This window comes from Aquarana catesbeiana, linkage group LG01, assembly GCF_042186555.1.
Source record: "Aquarana catesbeiana isolate 2022-GZ linkage group LG01, ASM4218655v1, whole genome shotgun sequence".
Lineage (NCBI taxonomy): Eukaryota > Metazoa > Chordata > Amphibia > Anura > Ranidae > Aquarana > Aquarana catesbeiana.
In genome coordinates, this window is record NC_133324.1 from 228,453,345 (window position 1) to 228,467,940 (window position 14,596).

The 14,596-nt window shown below is 40.7% G+C and overlaps 1 protein-coding gene and 1 pseudogene across 1 annotated transcript in view; both read left to right on the forward strand.

Moving 5' to 3' along the window:
* Positions 1-3,979, forward strand: part of WSB2 (WD repeat and SOCS box containing 2) — a 67,777-nt gene extending 63,798 nt beyond the window's left edge. The window contains exon 10 of the mRNA XM_073625638.1: positions 450-3,979. Coding sequence (XP_073481739.1) covers positions 450-615 — 166 coding nt within the window. The 3' untranslated portion in view covers positions 616-3,979. The remainder of the gene's footprint in view (positions 1-449) is intronic.
* A 9,249-nt stretch (positions 3,980-13,228) lies between these two features.
* On the forward strand, positions 13,229-13,347 carry LOC141124985 (5S ribosomal RNA; annotated as a pseudogene).
* Positions 13,348-14,596: the final 1,249 nt, after the last annotated feature.

Genomic DNA, 14,596 nt, shown 5'->3' on the forward strand with positions numbered 1-14,596 from the left:
CTACAAGAAACAACTGACCTCTGTGATTGCCAACAATGGTTTTGCCACTAAGTAATGTTTTGCGAAGGGGTCAAATACTTATTTCACTCATTAAAATGCAAATCAATTTATAACTCTTTTGAAATGCGTTTATTTTTTTGCTGTTATTCTGTCTCTCACTGTTAAAATAAACCTACCGATAAAACTATAGACTGATAATTTCTTTTTCAGTGGGCAGGGGATCAAATACTTTTTTCCCTCACTGTACACTGATTGTATTTTAAGAAAGAATGATACATTAATCCAGAGCTGCATTCACTGGTATCTTTTATTTGCCTGGAGTTCAGCATTAAATCATGGACATACATATTTTTATAAGACCATTACACAAGATTATAAGAGAATGACATGAAATATTACCTTGATCAACATTTGGGTAGAAGTATACTGAGTCATCTTCTGTATTTCAGAAATCGAGATGGACAGGTGCAGTTCTGGACGTCCCCTCAAGTCCTGTCTTCACTTAGACACTTGTGTCGCAAAGCACTGCGTTGTTTCCTAACCACCTATCAGGTCCTTGCGCTGCCGATTCCTGGAAAAATGAAGGATTTTCTTACATACAGGACTAATTATTAGTCTTCTTTCAGTAACAAAGAATATTGAGGAAATGGACTGCTATAATCTGAAACTTGCACAGTAGCTGTAGCTTGTAGGAAATAAACTTGGTCAGCGAAGGTCACTTGTGTGAAGGCTGAAGCAAAAATAATTCACAATGGGATGGTTCCTGAGCTGGCGACCAGGTTTGATTTTGCAGCTCTCTTGTTTAAGGATGATGTTTTTATCTTGTAGGGCGCAGGACAGAAAAAAGCATCCCACTATCTTCACTTCATTAGATATTTTTAAATGGCCTTTAAAATATGTCTTCACTAAGGGAAAGTAGACCAAATCCAGAGCAGAATGTCTGCTTGTGAGATTGTTCTCCAATCTATGTTTAGCCAGACATACATTTTCTTAGTAGACAAACAAAAAACACGCAATGACTAAAGTGGAAATCAAAATTTTGTGGTGGTAATTGTAAAATCCCAACTAATGTAACTTGTAGTAATTGTTATAGTACTGTGGAGGGGGTAAAGTTTAGTTCACACAGGACATGCCCTTTCCATTTTTAAAGCAGAAATATTTTTTTGTAAATGCTCTGAAATTGCAGGCTAAAATATGATGCATGCATACTTGTGAATGTGTTACCTTTTGCATTATCCATATTTCATATTGCCTGTATGCCATCTTGCCTTTCAGTGTCAGCATTAGTGAGAGGTGATGAAGGCAGTTCCACTCTGAGGGAAGTGATGTTGTAATCTTTCCCTCTCAGGAAATTCTCTGTAGAAACTATTTATTTTTATTGTTTCCCAGGAACTGGACCTGTAATAGGTGCTGTTCTATCCTCACCCTATAATCTCCCTCTCTTCTGCCCGCTTTTTTTTTTTAAGTTGATTGTTTTACTAAATACAGATGCCAGTCACTTTGTTCTGTGCAGTTTGCTCTGCCCCTTAGGGCTCATGCACATATGATTTTACTTTATGTAGAATATTTTATGGCATACACCCCATATATGTCCATATGAGCTAGAATGCACCCCACTGTTCAGGGCCTCCTCCAACTGATGCCATCATTCATTGTGCAAATGTGCCACATGTGTCATTCATTCAGCAGCTGCTATTGATGTTCACATCAGTAGTGTATAGTCAGTGAGCACTGCCTGCTGATTCTACACTATGCCTTCAGTCGTTCTGCGCATGCTCCGCTGCCCACACATTGTTGAATTTGACGTGTCACCCCTGAGCAACATCAGCCAATAGGGTCCCTGTATTTGTGTAAACTTTAGCACAAACATTTACACGTGTCTAGCGTTAAATGTAGTTTATATGCAGGACCATGGATGAAAATTTTTACTTTTTTTTTTTTATTCAGCTGAATGCAGCTCCAGATTGTGTGCATTGGCCTATAGCATATCGTACAGCTGCATCAAGATACATAAAAAAAATATTCCCGTTGTGGATCTGAACGCAGTGTAATTGCATCCATGTGCATGAGCCCTTTCAGAGGCCAAGAGGTCATAAAGATTTCAGGTCTATGTAAATTACTATGTAGGTCCCAGCAGCTAAAAAAAAAACTTTGTGGAAAAGCCACAAGACACCGTTTTGCAAGTGTGCATGCATTATTTTTAAAAAATGACACAAAAGAACCCTCTACTGAGAGAACTGTAGAAGCTGCCATTGCTGACCTCCTAAAATTGCTAGTTGCTTGTCTATTCAATGGCTTCAGTCACTGACTCACAAAACACATGCGGATACGGAAAGTCACATAACTCCTGATCTGCGTGTTTCCTTTCAAGTGTTGGTTCAGCTTTTTAGAAAAAATAAAAAGGTGCTCTAACACCATATATCCTCCCAACAACCTCTCTGATCCCCACTTCACATACATCTCTGTCGGTGCCCAAACAGCTGGTACAGCAATTTGGGGATTTGAAATCCACACTTCCCCGTTCTTCCTCTTGATTCTGCAGCACTTCTGGGACAGATTAGAGAGATTCTGATTGGTCAGTGCCAACACATAGCATTGCTGTGACCTGTCTTGGAAGCCCTGCAGAAAGCAGGAGGAGAAGAGCAAGGATTTGAAAACGTTTGACCACTGCACTGGCAGCTCCTCACCCACGGAGGTAAATACAACGGGGACCAGGAGGGTGGGGGGTGTACAGTGTTCTTAAAAAGGTGAACTAACTCTTTAGGTCTGTGGCTTGATAGCATGATAACCAGGCAAACTAGCATTTTAAGTAGGAGAGATCAGTAGATGTTTTAAAGTAACTGAACTGAAAAAAAAGAAGTTAATTGGGGTAGACTTATGTTGCCCACATCAAGCACAGTCAGATAGAGGAGCCATAATGCAATGGCTCTGCTGAGATTATTAATATACCTGTTTGGTTTATACTTTCATTTCATGTGCAAGTGTCCTCCTACTGCACACAGTGGGGTTAGAATGAAGAGGACCAAGGAGGTAAGGGGATAAAGAGGCCACTTTATATTGAAAAAAGAAAAGAAAAATGTTAAATCCCTTTAACGATACGTGTAGTTGCATCCAAACATACAGGGTCACAATCTTAAGAGGATAAAATAAATGTGTAAACCCTGTACTTAAGTAGAAAGCTCTGTCTTCCATGTGTTCATGAGAGGCTTTTACCACTCGGCCATCCTGGCAAAACTGGTCTATTCACTCCTATATAAGTGCTGGCTCTGGATGTATGGAAGTGGTAGTGCATGTAAACACAGGCTGGCAGTACAATAGGTGATTGGGGGTACTGAGTTGCTTTCAATATTTGCAGCCCCGCTCGTTTGGATGAACCAGCACTTCTCCTTTTAAACTTGCTTGAATCTATTACCAAAATGATTTGCTCTGATGACATTCCTTTTATAAATACTTTGTTTATTCAATTTAGTAGTGCCTAGTGTAAGAATGAAATTATATCCTTACAGTAATTGGGATTTTTTTTTTTTGTGTTCTATGTGCACAGAAAATTTTCCTCTGTATTTGTGTTTAACACATGTATGTGCCTTGGTAGAATGTTGTAACCGCCAGGCTGACAAACCCAATGCTAACTACATTGAAAGTGTGATTATAAAATTATATTTATTTAAAGTATTTACTCTTCATTGAACATACTTTTGGAATTTAAACCATAAACACTGACCTTTTTGGTTAAACATTCGATTCACTATTGGCTAACAATCCTATCACCCATCCAATGTGACATTTTTACCTCATATTGTGCACTATAAATGAGCATGGGTGCATTGCAAATGGTACACTGTATTTTTGCAGAAAAAAATTCTACACTAAAAAGTAAAAATCTCCTGGTGTTGCAATACATCAGGTGACACAAACAGGGATCTTGTTATGCTTTGTATGATCAGAATGTGGAGATGTAATAAAATAAAATGCCTTATAATTGGTGTCTGTTTTTTTTGTACATTCAGTGCATAATAGAGCGGGGGAGGGCATGCATTATATTACAGAGGACCTTTGCAGTTCTTAGCTTTGGGTGGGATTGACAAGAATTTAGCCAAATGCATGGTTTTGTTTTGAAAAACAGGGTGAGCAGACTCTCCCTCTGAGCTGAAGACATAGTGTACCTATACACTGAGCAGTCATAATCCAATGCCTATCAGTGGTCATAATGTTATCTTGTTACAATGACACCTGACAGTGTGTAGGATATATTAGGCAGCAAGTAAACATGTTGTCCCTGATGTGTTGAAAGCAGAAAAAATAAAAAATGGGCAAGCGTTAGGATTTCAGTGACTTTGATAAGGGCAAATTGTACTGGCTAGATGACTGGGTCAGAGCATCTCCAAAACTGCAGCTGTTGTGGGATGTTCCTGGTCTGCAGTGGTCAGGACCTACCAAAAGTGGTCCAAGGAAGGAAAACCGGCAACAGGGACATGGGTGGGGCTCCTTGCTGCACATGGGGAGTGAAGCCTGGACTGTGTAGTCTGATCCAATAGATGAGCTCCTGTAACTAATATTGCTTAAGTTAATACTGGTTCTAATAGAAAGGAGTCAGAAGCATTGCAGTTTCTTTAATCGTACATCACGGGACACAGAACCATAGTAATTACTATATGGGTTATAGTCCATCTTCAGGTGCTGGACACTGGCACACCCTCAACAGGAAGTTGCCTCCCTATATAACCCCTCCCACTACTGGGCGTATCTGTTTTTTCAGGTGTTGGTTACGAGTGATGTGCTGAGCTTCCCTGGAGCAATCCTTGCTGGGGCTAGCTATGCAGCTGGATCCATTTGAAGTATCTTTTAGACAGAATTAAATGGTACCCGGGCCTCGTATCCGAATAAACGAGGTTTTGCCTGTAATGCTTCTCTTTTTAGAGAGCTGGACCCCGGGATCTAGTACTTTTGGTATTAAGGCCATAAAGTTTTACTGGTGGGGTGCTTTTTACAGGTCCAGGATTGTGGGGTCCCGGTTTCTGAAGGTTTGTTAACGGAACCCACTGTGATGATTGGATCTGTTGGTTTTACCACAGAAAACAGGAAAGGTAAGGAGTTTTTCTAAGGAATTTTTTAATTTTCTTATGAAATGTCTCCTTTAACCGCTTGCCGACTGCCTCGTGCACATTTACGTCGGCAGAATGGCAGGGCAAGCAAAGCAATGTGTGTGTGTATATGTATGTGTATATGTATATATATACATTCTATACTATCAAATGCTTTGGTCGTGTCCAAGGACATAAAGGCTCTATTTCCTGTATTGTCAGTGGGTAATTGTTAGTTTAAGAATAATCGTCTGATATTATTAGCTGCTGATCTGTTAGGGATAAAACCTGATTGGTCAGAGTGAATTAATTTGCCAACATACTTTGAGAGTCTGATTGCCATTACTTTTGACAAAAGTTTAACATCTGATGTCAACAATTAAATTGGGCGATATGCATCGGGTCTAGTTTGATCTTTACCTGGTTTCAGAATGGAAATAATTACTGCTTCATTCATGGAAGGGGGCAAAGACCCCACCTCGAAAGCATGATTGAAAACTGTTAGGAGATCAGGTAATAGCACATCTCCATATGTTTCATATATTTCCCCTGGTAGGCAATCCGACCCAGGAGATTTATTATTGGTTAAATTGGTCGCTGCATTTCTCAATTCCTCCAATGTTAATGGTCTGGCCAATATCTCCCTCTCATCATCTGATAACATTGGCAAAATAATAGACTGGAAAAACTTTTTTATGTCCCCCTCCTCTTCTCCTGACCTGCTTTTATATAACTCCTGATAAAAGGCCTGAAACACTTCCAAAATCTCTTGGGTATTATCAGTCTTCCCATGTTTAGAGGTTTGAATTTCAGTTATAAAGGATGGTGAAGACTGTGCCTTTACCACAGAGGCCAATATGTGTCCTGTTCCTTCTCCCTCAAAATAAGGTTGGTGCAAGAAACTCTTTTATTTTCTGCGGTTTTTTTTATAGCTACTTGTGCATATTTTTCTTGGCTGTTTATCCATTGTGTTTGGGTGACTTCATTAGAGTTAGTTATATATAATACTTCAGATTGCATCATGTTGTCAGCAAGGGTTTTTTCCCATTTTCTATATTGCTTCTTTTTTTTGGAGATTTGTGATATAAGGAGGCCTCTAAGGTAAGCTTTCTGTGCATCCCAATAAATTAAGGGTGAAGCAGTAAGTTTATTTATTTGCTGAAATTTGGCGAGTTCTAATTTAATGTCCTTTGGAGAAAAAGGTGAAATCCAATAAGGATTCATCTTCCATAACCTGTCCCCCGTATTTGTCCTAAAAAGAAAAGATAAGACCAGATGAGAGTGATCTGATATACCTCTGGCCTAATATTTAATCTCGCTAAGATATGGCAATAGGGAATAAGACCCCAGATCTATTTTGGATAAAGTTTTATATGTACTTGAAGAACATGAGAATTGCCTACTTGGATTTCGCAGTCTCCAAAGATCAAGCAGCTCCATTTCCACGTTATATTTAGCAAAAGCTGTAGTCCCCTGCGGATATCGCTTATCAGGTAGCCTGAATTTATCCATTCATGGAGCCTAGTGGTGCTGAAATTAATCGATGCATCGCGTTTCAGGTGTCCTCAATGCAGCATTGATGCATAAGGACTGGAAAAATGAATTGCGGGTGACGTCATCCCGACTTGCCCCGCCCCTCCCGGGAATTTTAAAATTACTTTCTTTTAATAAATGCTTCTCTTCTGATATGATAGCTATAGTCAGCGGGCGGGGCTGAGAATTCCCCGCTGACATAAGGACTCAGGAGACGTGAGAGGAGAGCGGTGATGTAATGGCTGCGTTTGACGGGCACAGGTGGCTGCGTTTGATGGGCAGTCAGGCACAGGTGGTTGCATTTGACGGGCACAAGTGGCTGCGTTTGACGCGCACAAGTGGCTGCATTTGACGAATTGGGTGAATTGTGCAGCGCTTATGTGATCATATAAACCATAACCAAAAATATGAGTACAAAAAACGTGAATAATAAATGATGTGCTCAAAAATACTCCAAGCAGTCCTCTATTATGACATGTGATGTCTATAAACAGAGGAACTTGGATGTGTGATGTCCAAGAAAGAAAAAAGTCAGTGACAAGCTTCAATCATGTGTGATGATAATCCTCAACCACATGTGGATATAGTGACAGTCTTTAATTTCAAATATGTATAATGTAATAACAGTTGATAGTAGATCCACCACCAAAGACACCAGAAGCTGCTTACCAGAGGGATTGAACTCAAATAGGTGTACACCTAGTGAGTCAATCAAGCTTTGTGGTTTAATATACCAAGGGGATCAGATGCTCTATCCAGATATGACCTCTAGATGGACCTCCGAACAGGTGTAAGGTATGGATGGACTCAGTAGATATAGGGAGTCAGCCCCACCATTAAAATAAAGAGGAAGGCATATAGCGTAACTCCGTATGGAAATTTTAATACATGAAAAGCAAAGGAAATCACTCACGTGTTTAGCAGTAAAATCAAGCACTTGTATAAAAGAAGACAGTGGTCTCAGCATATCCTCCCTCCCTCCTCCCTTACAACTGTTCGGAGGTCCATCTGGAGGTCATATCTGGATAGAGCATCTGATCCCCTTGGTATATTATACCACAAAGCTTGATTGATGCACTAGGTGTACACCTATTTGAGTTCAATCCCTCTGGTAAGCAGCTTCTGGTGTCTTTGGTGGTGGATCTACTATCAACTGTTATTACATCATACATATTTGAAGTTAGACTGTCACTATATCCACATGTGGTTGAGGATTATCATCACACATGATTGAAGCTTGTCACTGACTTTTTTCTTTCTTGGACATCACACGTCCAAGTTCCTCTGTTTATAGACATCACATGTCATAATAGAGGACTGCTTGGAATATTTTTGAGCACATCATTTATTATTCACATTTTTTGTACTCATATTTTTGGTTATGGTTTATATGATCACATAAGCGCTGCACATTTCACCCAATTTGTTATTTTTACAACTTTATCCACTGCTGTGCTGGCTGCTTTAGTTTTTTGTTTTTTTCTGATTTCTTTTATAGACAGCGCGGTATATATTTGTTTATAATTTACAGTGCTGCACTTGACGGGCACAGTGGCTGCTTTTCATGGGCACAGTGGCTGCATTTGACGTGCACAGTGGCTGCGTTTGGGTACAGTGAGGCTGCATTTGATGGGGGAGGTTCAGTATTTTTCAGTTTGTTTGCGCCCCCCAAAAATTTTAAGCACCAGCTGCCACTGGTCAGCACAGAGACAGTACAGGGAACTTCACAGGGCTGTTTGTCAACTGTGGATTGTAATCCCTCCTGACCTCCCAGCAGCAGTGTGTGTGAATGTCTGTACCCTGTAGTGCACAGGATTAGTGCACTTTTTAAGGGAGTGAGGTTATTTTTAATTCAAAGCAGAGTTCCAGTAATTCTTTTGTTAAAAGTCAGCAGCTACAAAAAGTGTATCTTCTGACTTTTAATAAAAAGACACTCGCCTGTCCCACAATCCAGCGACGTGGCCACCCAAACCCTCCATTGTCTCCCCCGCCTGTCCACGGCGCTGGCAATACTACTGTGGGCATCCGGCTGTGAAAGCTTGCAGCTTCACAGCCGGGTGCACATGCCTCACTGCGCTGTCCTGCATAGCCGGGCAATCTTTTGGGAACTGTAATGTGTCCCAGAAGATTGCAGGGTGGAAGGGCTGATCATAAAATAGGGAGAGAAGGGAAGAAGAGCGAAGCGAGAAGGGGGAGAAGGGAGTGGGGCACGTCAATGTGAGAGGACGTGAGATTAGAGAGATCACACAGAGATGGAGCTGCATCGCTGACTGACTCCATATCCTTACCTTTATCCTTCCCTTTTGAAAAGATAGCCAGAATTATGCTATCCACAGCCAATTCCGGCTTACTTAGACTGAACTCGGTAGTATTCGATTAAATTGAAGGGTCATTGTCTTCCAACAAGACAATGACCCTAAGCACACAGCTAAAATAACGGAGTGGCTTCACAACAACTCCATGACTGTTCTTGAATGGCCCAGCCAGAGCCCTGACTTAAACCCAATTAAGCATCTCTGGAGAGACCTAAAAATGGCTGTCCACCAACGTTTACCATCCAACATGACAGAACTGGAGAGGATCTGCAAGGAGGAATGGCAGAGGATCCCCAAATCCAGGTATGAAAAACTTTTTGCATCTTTCCCCAAAAGACTCATGGCTGTATTAGATCAAAAGGATGCTTCTACTAAATACTGAGCAAAGGGTCTGAATACTTGGGACCATGTGATATTTCAGTTTTTCTTTTTTAATAAATCTGCAAAAATGTCAACAATTCTGTGTTTTTCTGTCAATATGGGGTGCTGTGTGTACATTCATGAGGAAAAACTTAAATGATTTTAGCAAATGGCTGCAATATAACAGAGTGAAAAATTTTTAAGGGGGTCTGAATACTTTCCGTCCCCACTGTATGTTCATGTATAATGTGAAGGAGGATGCGAAGAGTATCAAAATAGCAAGTGGAATATATCTGGACGTTTTGATGTACTGACATTGATTCTGGATTTTTGAATCTTCTTTTTTGACTGCCTTAACTGCCTTGATTGTATTAGTAATAACACAGATATGTACCTTTTTGTTTTTTTTTCATTTATAATCCAGGTGTCCTCCTGTGTTCATTCACTTCCATTATTATGGGCAGTGTAATGTGTTTTTTTTTTTTGAACTAAAGGCATTTTTAGAATAATTATTACAGCCACAAAGATATCTGCTACTCAGTCCTTCATTGGCCCTCACTGTTGAATAAATTCCTGGATACAACCAGAACTAAAAACAAGAGGGGACTGTGCCGAATACAGTATGTGTGGCTATGGCTATATAGCTGTATTTAGTCTATATCTTCTGGCTGATATATTACTTTAAGTCAAGTTATATCCCTTGGTTAAAATAACAGGCGTGAGTGCCTGCTAGCATGAGCTGTGTGATAAATGAGCCATTGCGAGCCTACTGTGAGCCTAATAACTAAAATGACATAAAATGACAAGCAGAAATAAGGACGTGGGGGCGAAGAACATGCTATAAATGATTGCTCTATACAGAGCAGTTCAGATAAAAAAAAAATCAAAGTAAGTCTCAAAATAAACAACAAGAGATAACAGTCCAGCTTGGAAAATTTGCCCATACTCCTGCTATGGCTACTACTACTACGGCTAAGGATGAAGTACAAGCTGTTACCCCCAATTTAACACAAGATATACAGGACTTAGTTAAAGAAGGACAGGCCATTGGAACAGGGATAATAGAAACAGAGTCAGATGACATAGCAAGTAATGTAGCTTCAGAGAGCGATCTGCACAATATATCTGCCAAATCAGCTAATGCACTAAATACCCTAAATAGCCCAAGAAATTCAAATACAGAGCACGTAATTACATTAAAAGACATACTGAAGGCTATCAATACATGTAATAGTTCTGTGAATTCCATAGCTTGTAATCTAGAGGGAATGAGGGAAGATATAAATCTGTTTAGACAAGACATGTATACAATTAAACAAATAATATCTGGTGCAGAAGAAAGAATAAGTACACTTGAAGATTCCCTACAAACAATCATGAAGTCTGAAAAAAAAAAAAATGACACAACAACTATCCCTATATGATTCTCATTTGGAGGATTTGGAGAATCGTCTGACGAAATAATATTAGGGTGGTAGGCCTACCTGAACGGGCGGAAGGCAATAACCCAGTAGAATTTATAGAAAGATGGATCAAAGATACTATGGGAGCAGAACATTTTTCCTCTCTTTTTTCTGTGGAACGGGCACACAGTCGCCGCACGCTCCGCGTCTTTGCGAGAGCAATTAAGACCAAGAACTTTTATTTTTAAGATGCTGAACTATAAAGACAGAGATATGATACTGCAAAGAACCAGACAACTTGCAGATATAAGGATGGATGGTTCAAAATTATCTTTCCTGATTTTTTCAGCAAATGTACAGCGCCAAAGGGCAGGATTTATGGAGGCAAAGCGACGCTTGAGGCTAATGGACTTGTCCTATGCTATGTTATTTCCAGCTAAGCTAAAAGTAAAGACTAAGGACAATACTTTTTTTTTTTTTACATCTCCGGACTTAGTGTCTCAATGGCTGGATAACTATCCAAGGCAGAATTAACTCTTTAAGACACCTTTCTTTTTTTTCTTTTTTAATTTGGTCGGACTCTGGAAATCTTTTCTGCTGAAGAGGGAATGGTAGGGAAGTAGATAAGGAAGGAAAAGAGTAGAAATAAAGGGGTTAGGGTGGGCTCTATTTTTGGGGTCTTTATTATCATAACCCCTATGAGTGTTTTTATGTTTTGGTGTCTCTGTTATTGTCTTGTATATGTCCTATTTGTCTTATATGTTTTATATGTTAGTCTGTTTACACCTCTTACTAAACATTGGTCTATCAACTTTGCCTCTTCGCTCCCGCTTCAGATCTCCTCCCTTCTCTCTATCTCCCCATCTTGTGACTTTGTGGCTATCAAACGATTGGATAAATTTGTAAAATATGAGGATATAGCTTGTAAGCTCCCGGCATGCTCTCTTTTCGCCTATGGAGATTTTTAAATACCGAAGTTTGGCACCATTCCATAAGTGTGCACAATTTTGAAGCTTGACATGTTGGGCTAACTTTACTGTTTTCTTATTTTTTAATTCATGAAACCGTTTCTTTTTTCCAAAAAAAGGCGTTTGAAAAATTATTGCGCAAATACCGTGCGAGATAAAAAGTTGCAATGACCGCCATTTTATTCCCTAGGGCGTCTGCTAAAAAAACATATAATGTTTGGGGGTTCTGAGTAATTTTCTAGCAAAAAAATGATGATTTTTACATGTAGGAGAGAAGTGCCAGAATAGGCCCTTATGGAAGTGGTTAAACAAGTGTTCAAGGTTATCCTGCTCAGCAGGCCCAGGAGGCAGCTTTATGTTTGCAATAGTTGCTATGAGAGATTCTATCCTTCAGGCCTTGCACCCTTCGCTAAGTGCCTGGTAAGAAGCTCCTGGCTAGTTATCCTTTTTACGGTGAAATGGCTATTTGGGGATGTTTTGGATAATGTATCCAAAGAAATTCTGGTGGAAAGCACCCCTTTTGCCATTTAAGAAAAGGAGTAAATGTACTCTCGTTTTAAAGCTCCTTCTCCTGTGCCAGAGGCATCAGCCTCCAGGCAGTCACTGTGGCTTCCACCGTCAGGTTCAATCGAATAGGGGGAATTCTTCTGTAGTTCTCAAGGATCTGGCAGGAAGAGTGTGAAGAGGAATTGGGGACTTCCTCAATAGCTCCAGAGTACAAACTGGAGTTCCAAGAGTTCCTGTCTCCTCGTTTTCTCAGATCAAATGTTTCTATGGATCCAGACAAAAAGAAAAAATTGATCATGGGGGTCCCAATGTAAGAACAGAGGTTGGGGTTTGGTTCAAACCTTTTTTTCACAGTGCCAAATCCAAATGGACATTCTGGATCTCAAAAATGTAAATTCAATTCCTGAATATAACCACTCTTTTTTTTCATATGGAGTCAATCCAAATCAGTTATCTCCATCCTACAAGGAGGAGAACATCTGGCGTCAATCGACATTTCCTCGCTCACTAGTAATATCTACTTTTCAAGGTGGAAAATCTTCCTTTTTCAGTGTGTAGCTCTGCTTTCTGGTTTAGCTACTGCACCTTGACTGTTTACAAAGGTTCTGCCCCCTCTTCTAGCCAGATTAAGGGCCCAAGGTATAATGATTATGGTTTACTTAGTCGATTTGTTCTTGATAGACCAGTCGGTAGCCCGCTTAGACCAAGGTATGGTCACCACATTCAACTACCTGGAATATCTAGGTCAGATTCTCAACCTAGGAGAAATCTTCTTTAAAACCATGAAGAAGGCTAAAATACTTGGGTCCGATCATAGGTACACCCAGAAAAGGGTATTCTTACCCCAGGCAAAGATCAGCGCCATAAAGGAACTGATTTAGGTGCTTGAAGCAAGATGAATTTCTTCTATTCAACTTTGCATGAGGTTGTTGGGAAGGATGGTGGCTTCATTCAAGGCCGTTCCTTATGCTCAGTTTCATTCGAGACTGCTGAAAAACCGTATCCTATTGGCTTGGAACAAACGGTTCAAGCTCTACACTCCCAATATGTCTGACTCCAAAGCCTACGGCCACATCACCCTGATAGCGCCCGATCTCGTCTGATCTTGGAGGCTAAGCAGGGTCGGGCCTGGTTAGTACCCGGATGAGAGACCACCTGGAAATATCAGCTGTTTTAGGCTGGGTGCGCCGGAGCCTCAGTTTATGGTTAATATCCAAAAATCTACTAAGGGGAAAATCCTTCCTTCAGTTACCTGGGAAGTGGTAACAACATATGCCAACCTTTTTTGTGTAGGTTGGGGAACAGTCCTGGAAGAGGCAACTGTCCAAGAGAAGTGGCCCAGATCAGAAATGGCCTTGCCCATTAACATTTTAGAAATTCAGGCAGAGCTCTTGGTCCTGAGGGCCTGAACGTTCAGTTTACGGTATTGTCCTGTCAGGATTCAACCTGACAATGCCACAGCAATGGGCTATATTAATCACCAAGGGGGCAGAAGAAGTTGTGTGGCCAGAAAAAGATGAACATCTTATCTTGGGCAGAAAACAATGTCCTTTGCTTATCGGCAGTCTTCATTCTAGGAATAGAAAATTGACAGGTGGACTACTTGAGTCGCCAGCAGTCGTTCCCGGGAGAATGGTTCCTTCACCCCGATATCTTCCTGTCAATATGTCAAAAATGGGGGATCCCAGACATAGATCTGTTTGCGTCCAGGTTCAACAAAGAAATCGACAACTTTGTGTCAAGAACAAAGGATCCGCTAGCATGCGCAACAGATGCCTTGCTATTCTCGTGGGATCGGTTCTCACTGATTTATGCATTCCCTCCTATTCTGCCTGTGTCCACAACTTCTTTGCAGGATCAAGCAGGAAGGGAAGTTGTTGATTCTTATGGCCCCCAGCGGGGCCCAGGAAATCTTGGTATGCAGAGATCGTAAAGATGGCAGTAGGGGACCCATGGACCCTACCATCACGGCCAGACCTTCTCTCGCAGGGTCCGGTGTTCCATCCTACTTTACAAATGCTAAATTTAACGGTCTGGCTATTGAGACCCACACTCCGAAGAAGCGTGGGCTGTCAGGTTCAGTAGTTTCTACCTTGGTTAATGCAAGGGAGCCATCCTCCATAATTATATATTATGGAGTCTGGGAAACATGTCTCCTGGTGTGAAACCAGGAGTTGAACCACAGGAAATAGGTCAATGGTAGAATCCTTGGCTTTCTGCAGATGGGGTGAGAAATAAGGCCTTGAGTGCTTTCTGTGGCAAAAGATCAACCCAATCATGATGTTTTGTGAAGAGAAGGCATCTTTTTTTAGATGCTTGAACATCTGGTAAGCTTTGCAAAGCTGATTGCTTGCTCGCTCTGTCCTCCTCTTCAGCACTACTATTGACCCATCACTGTTATATAAGCCTCATTAACCAATAAAATTGAG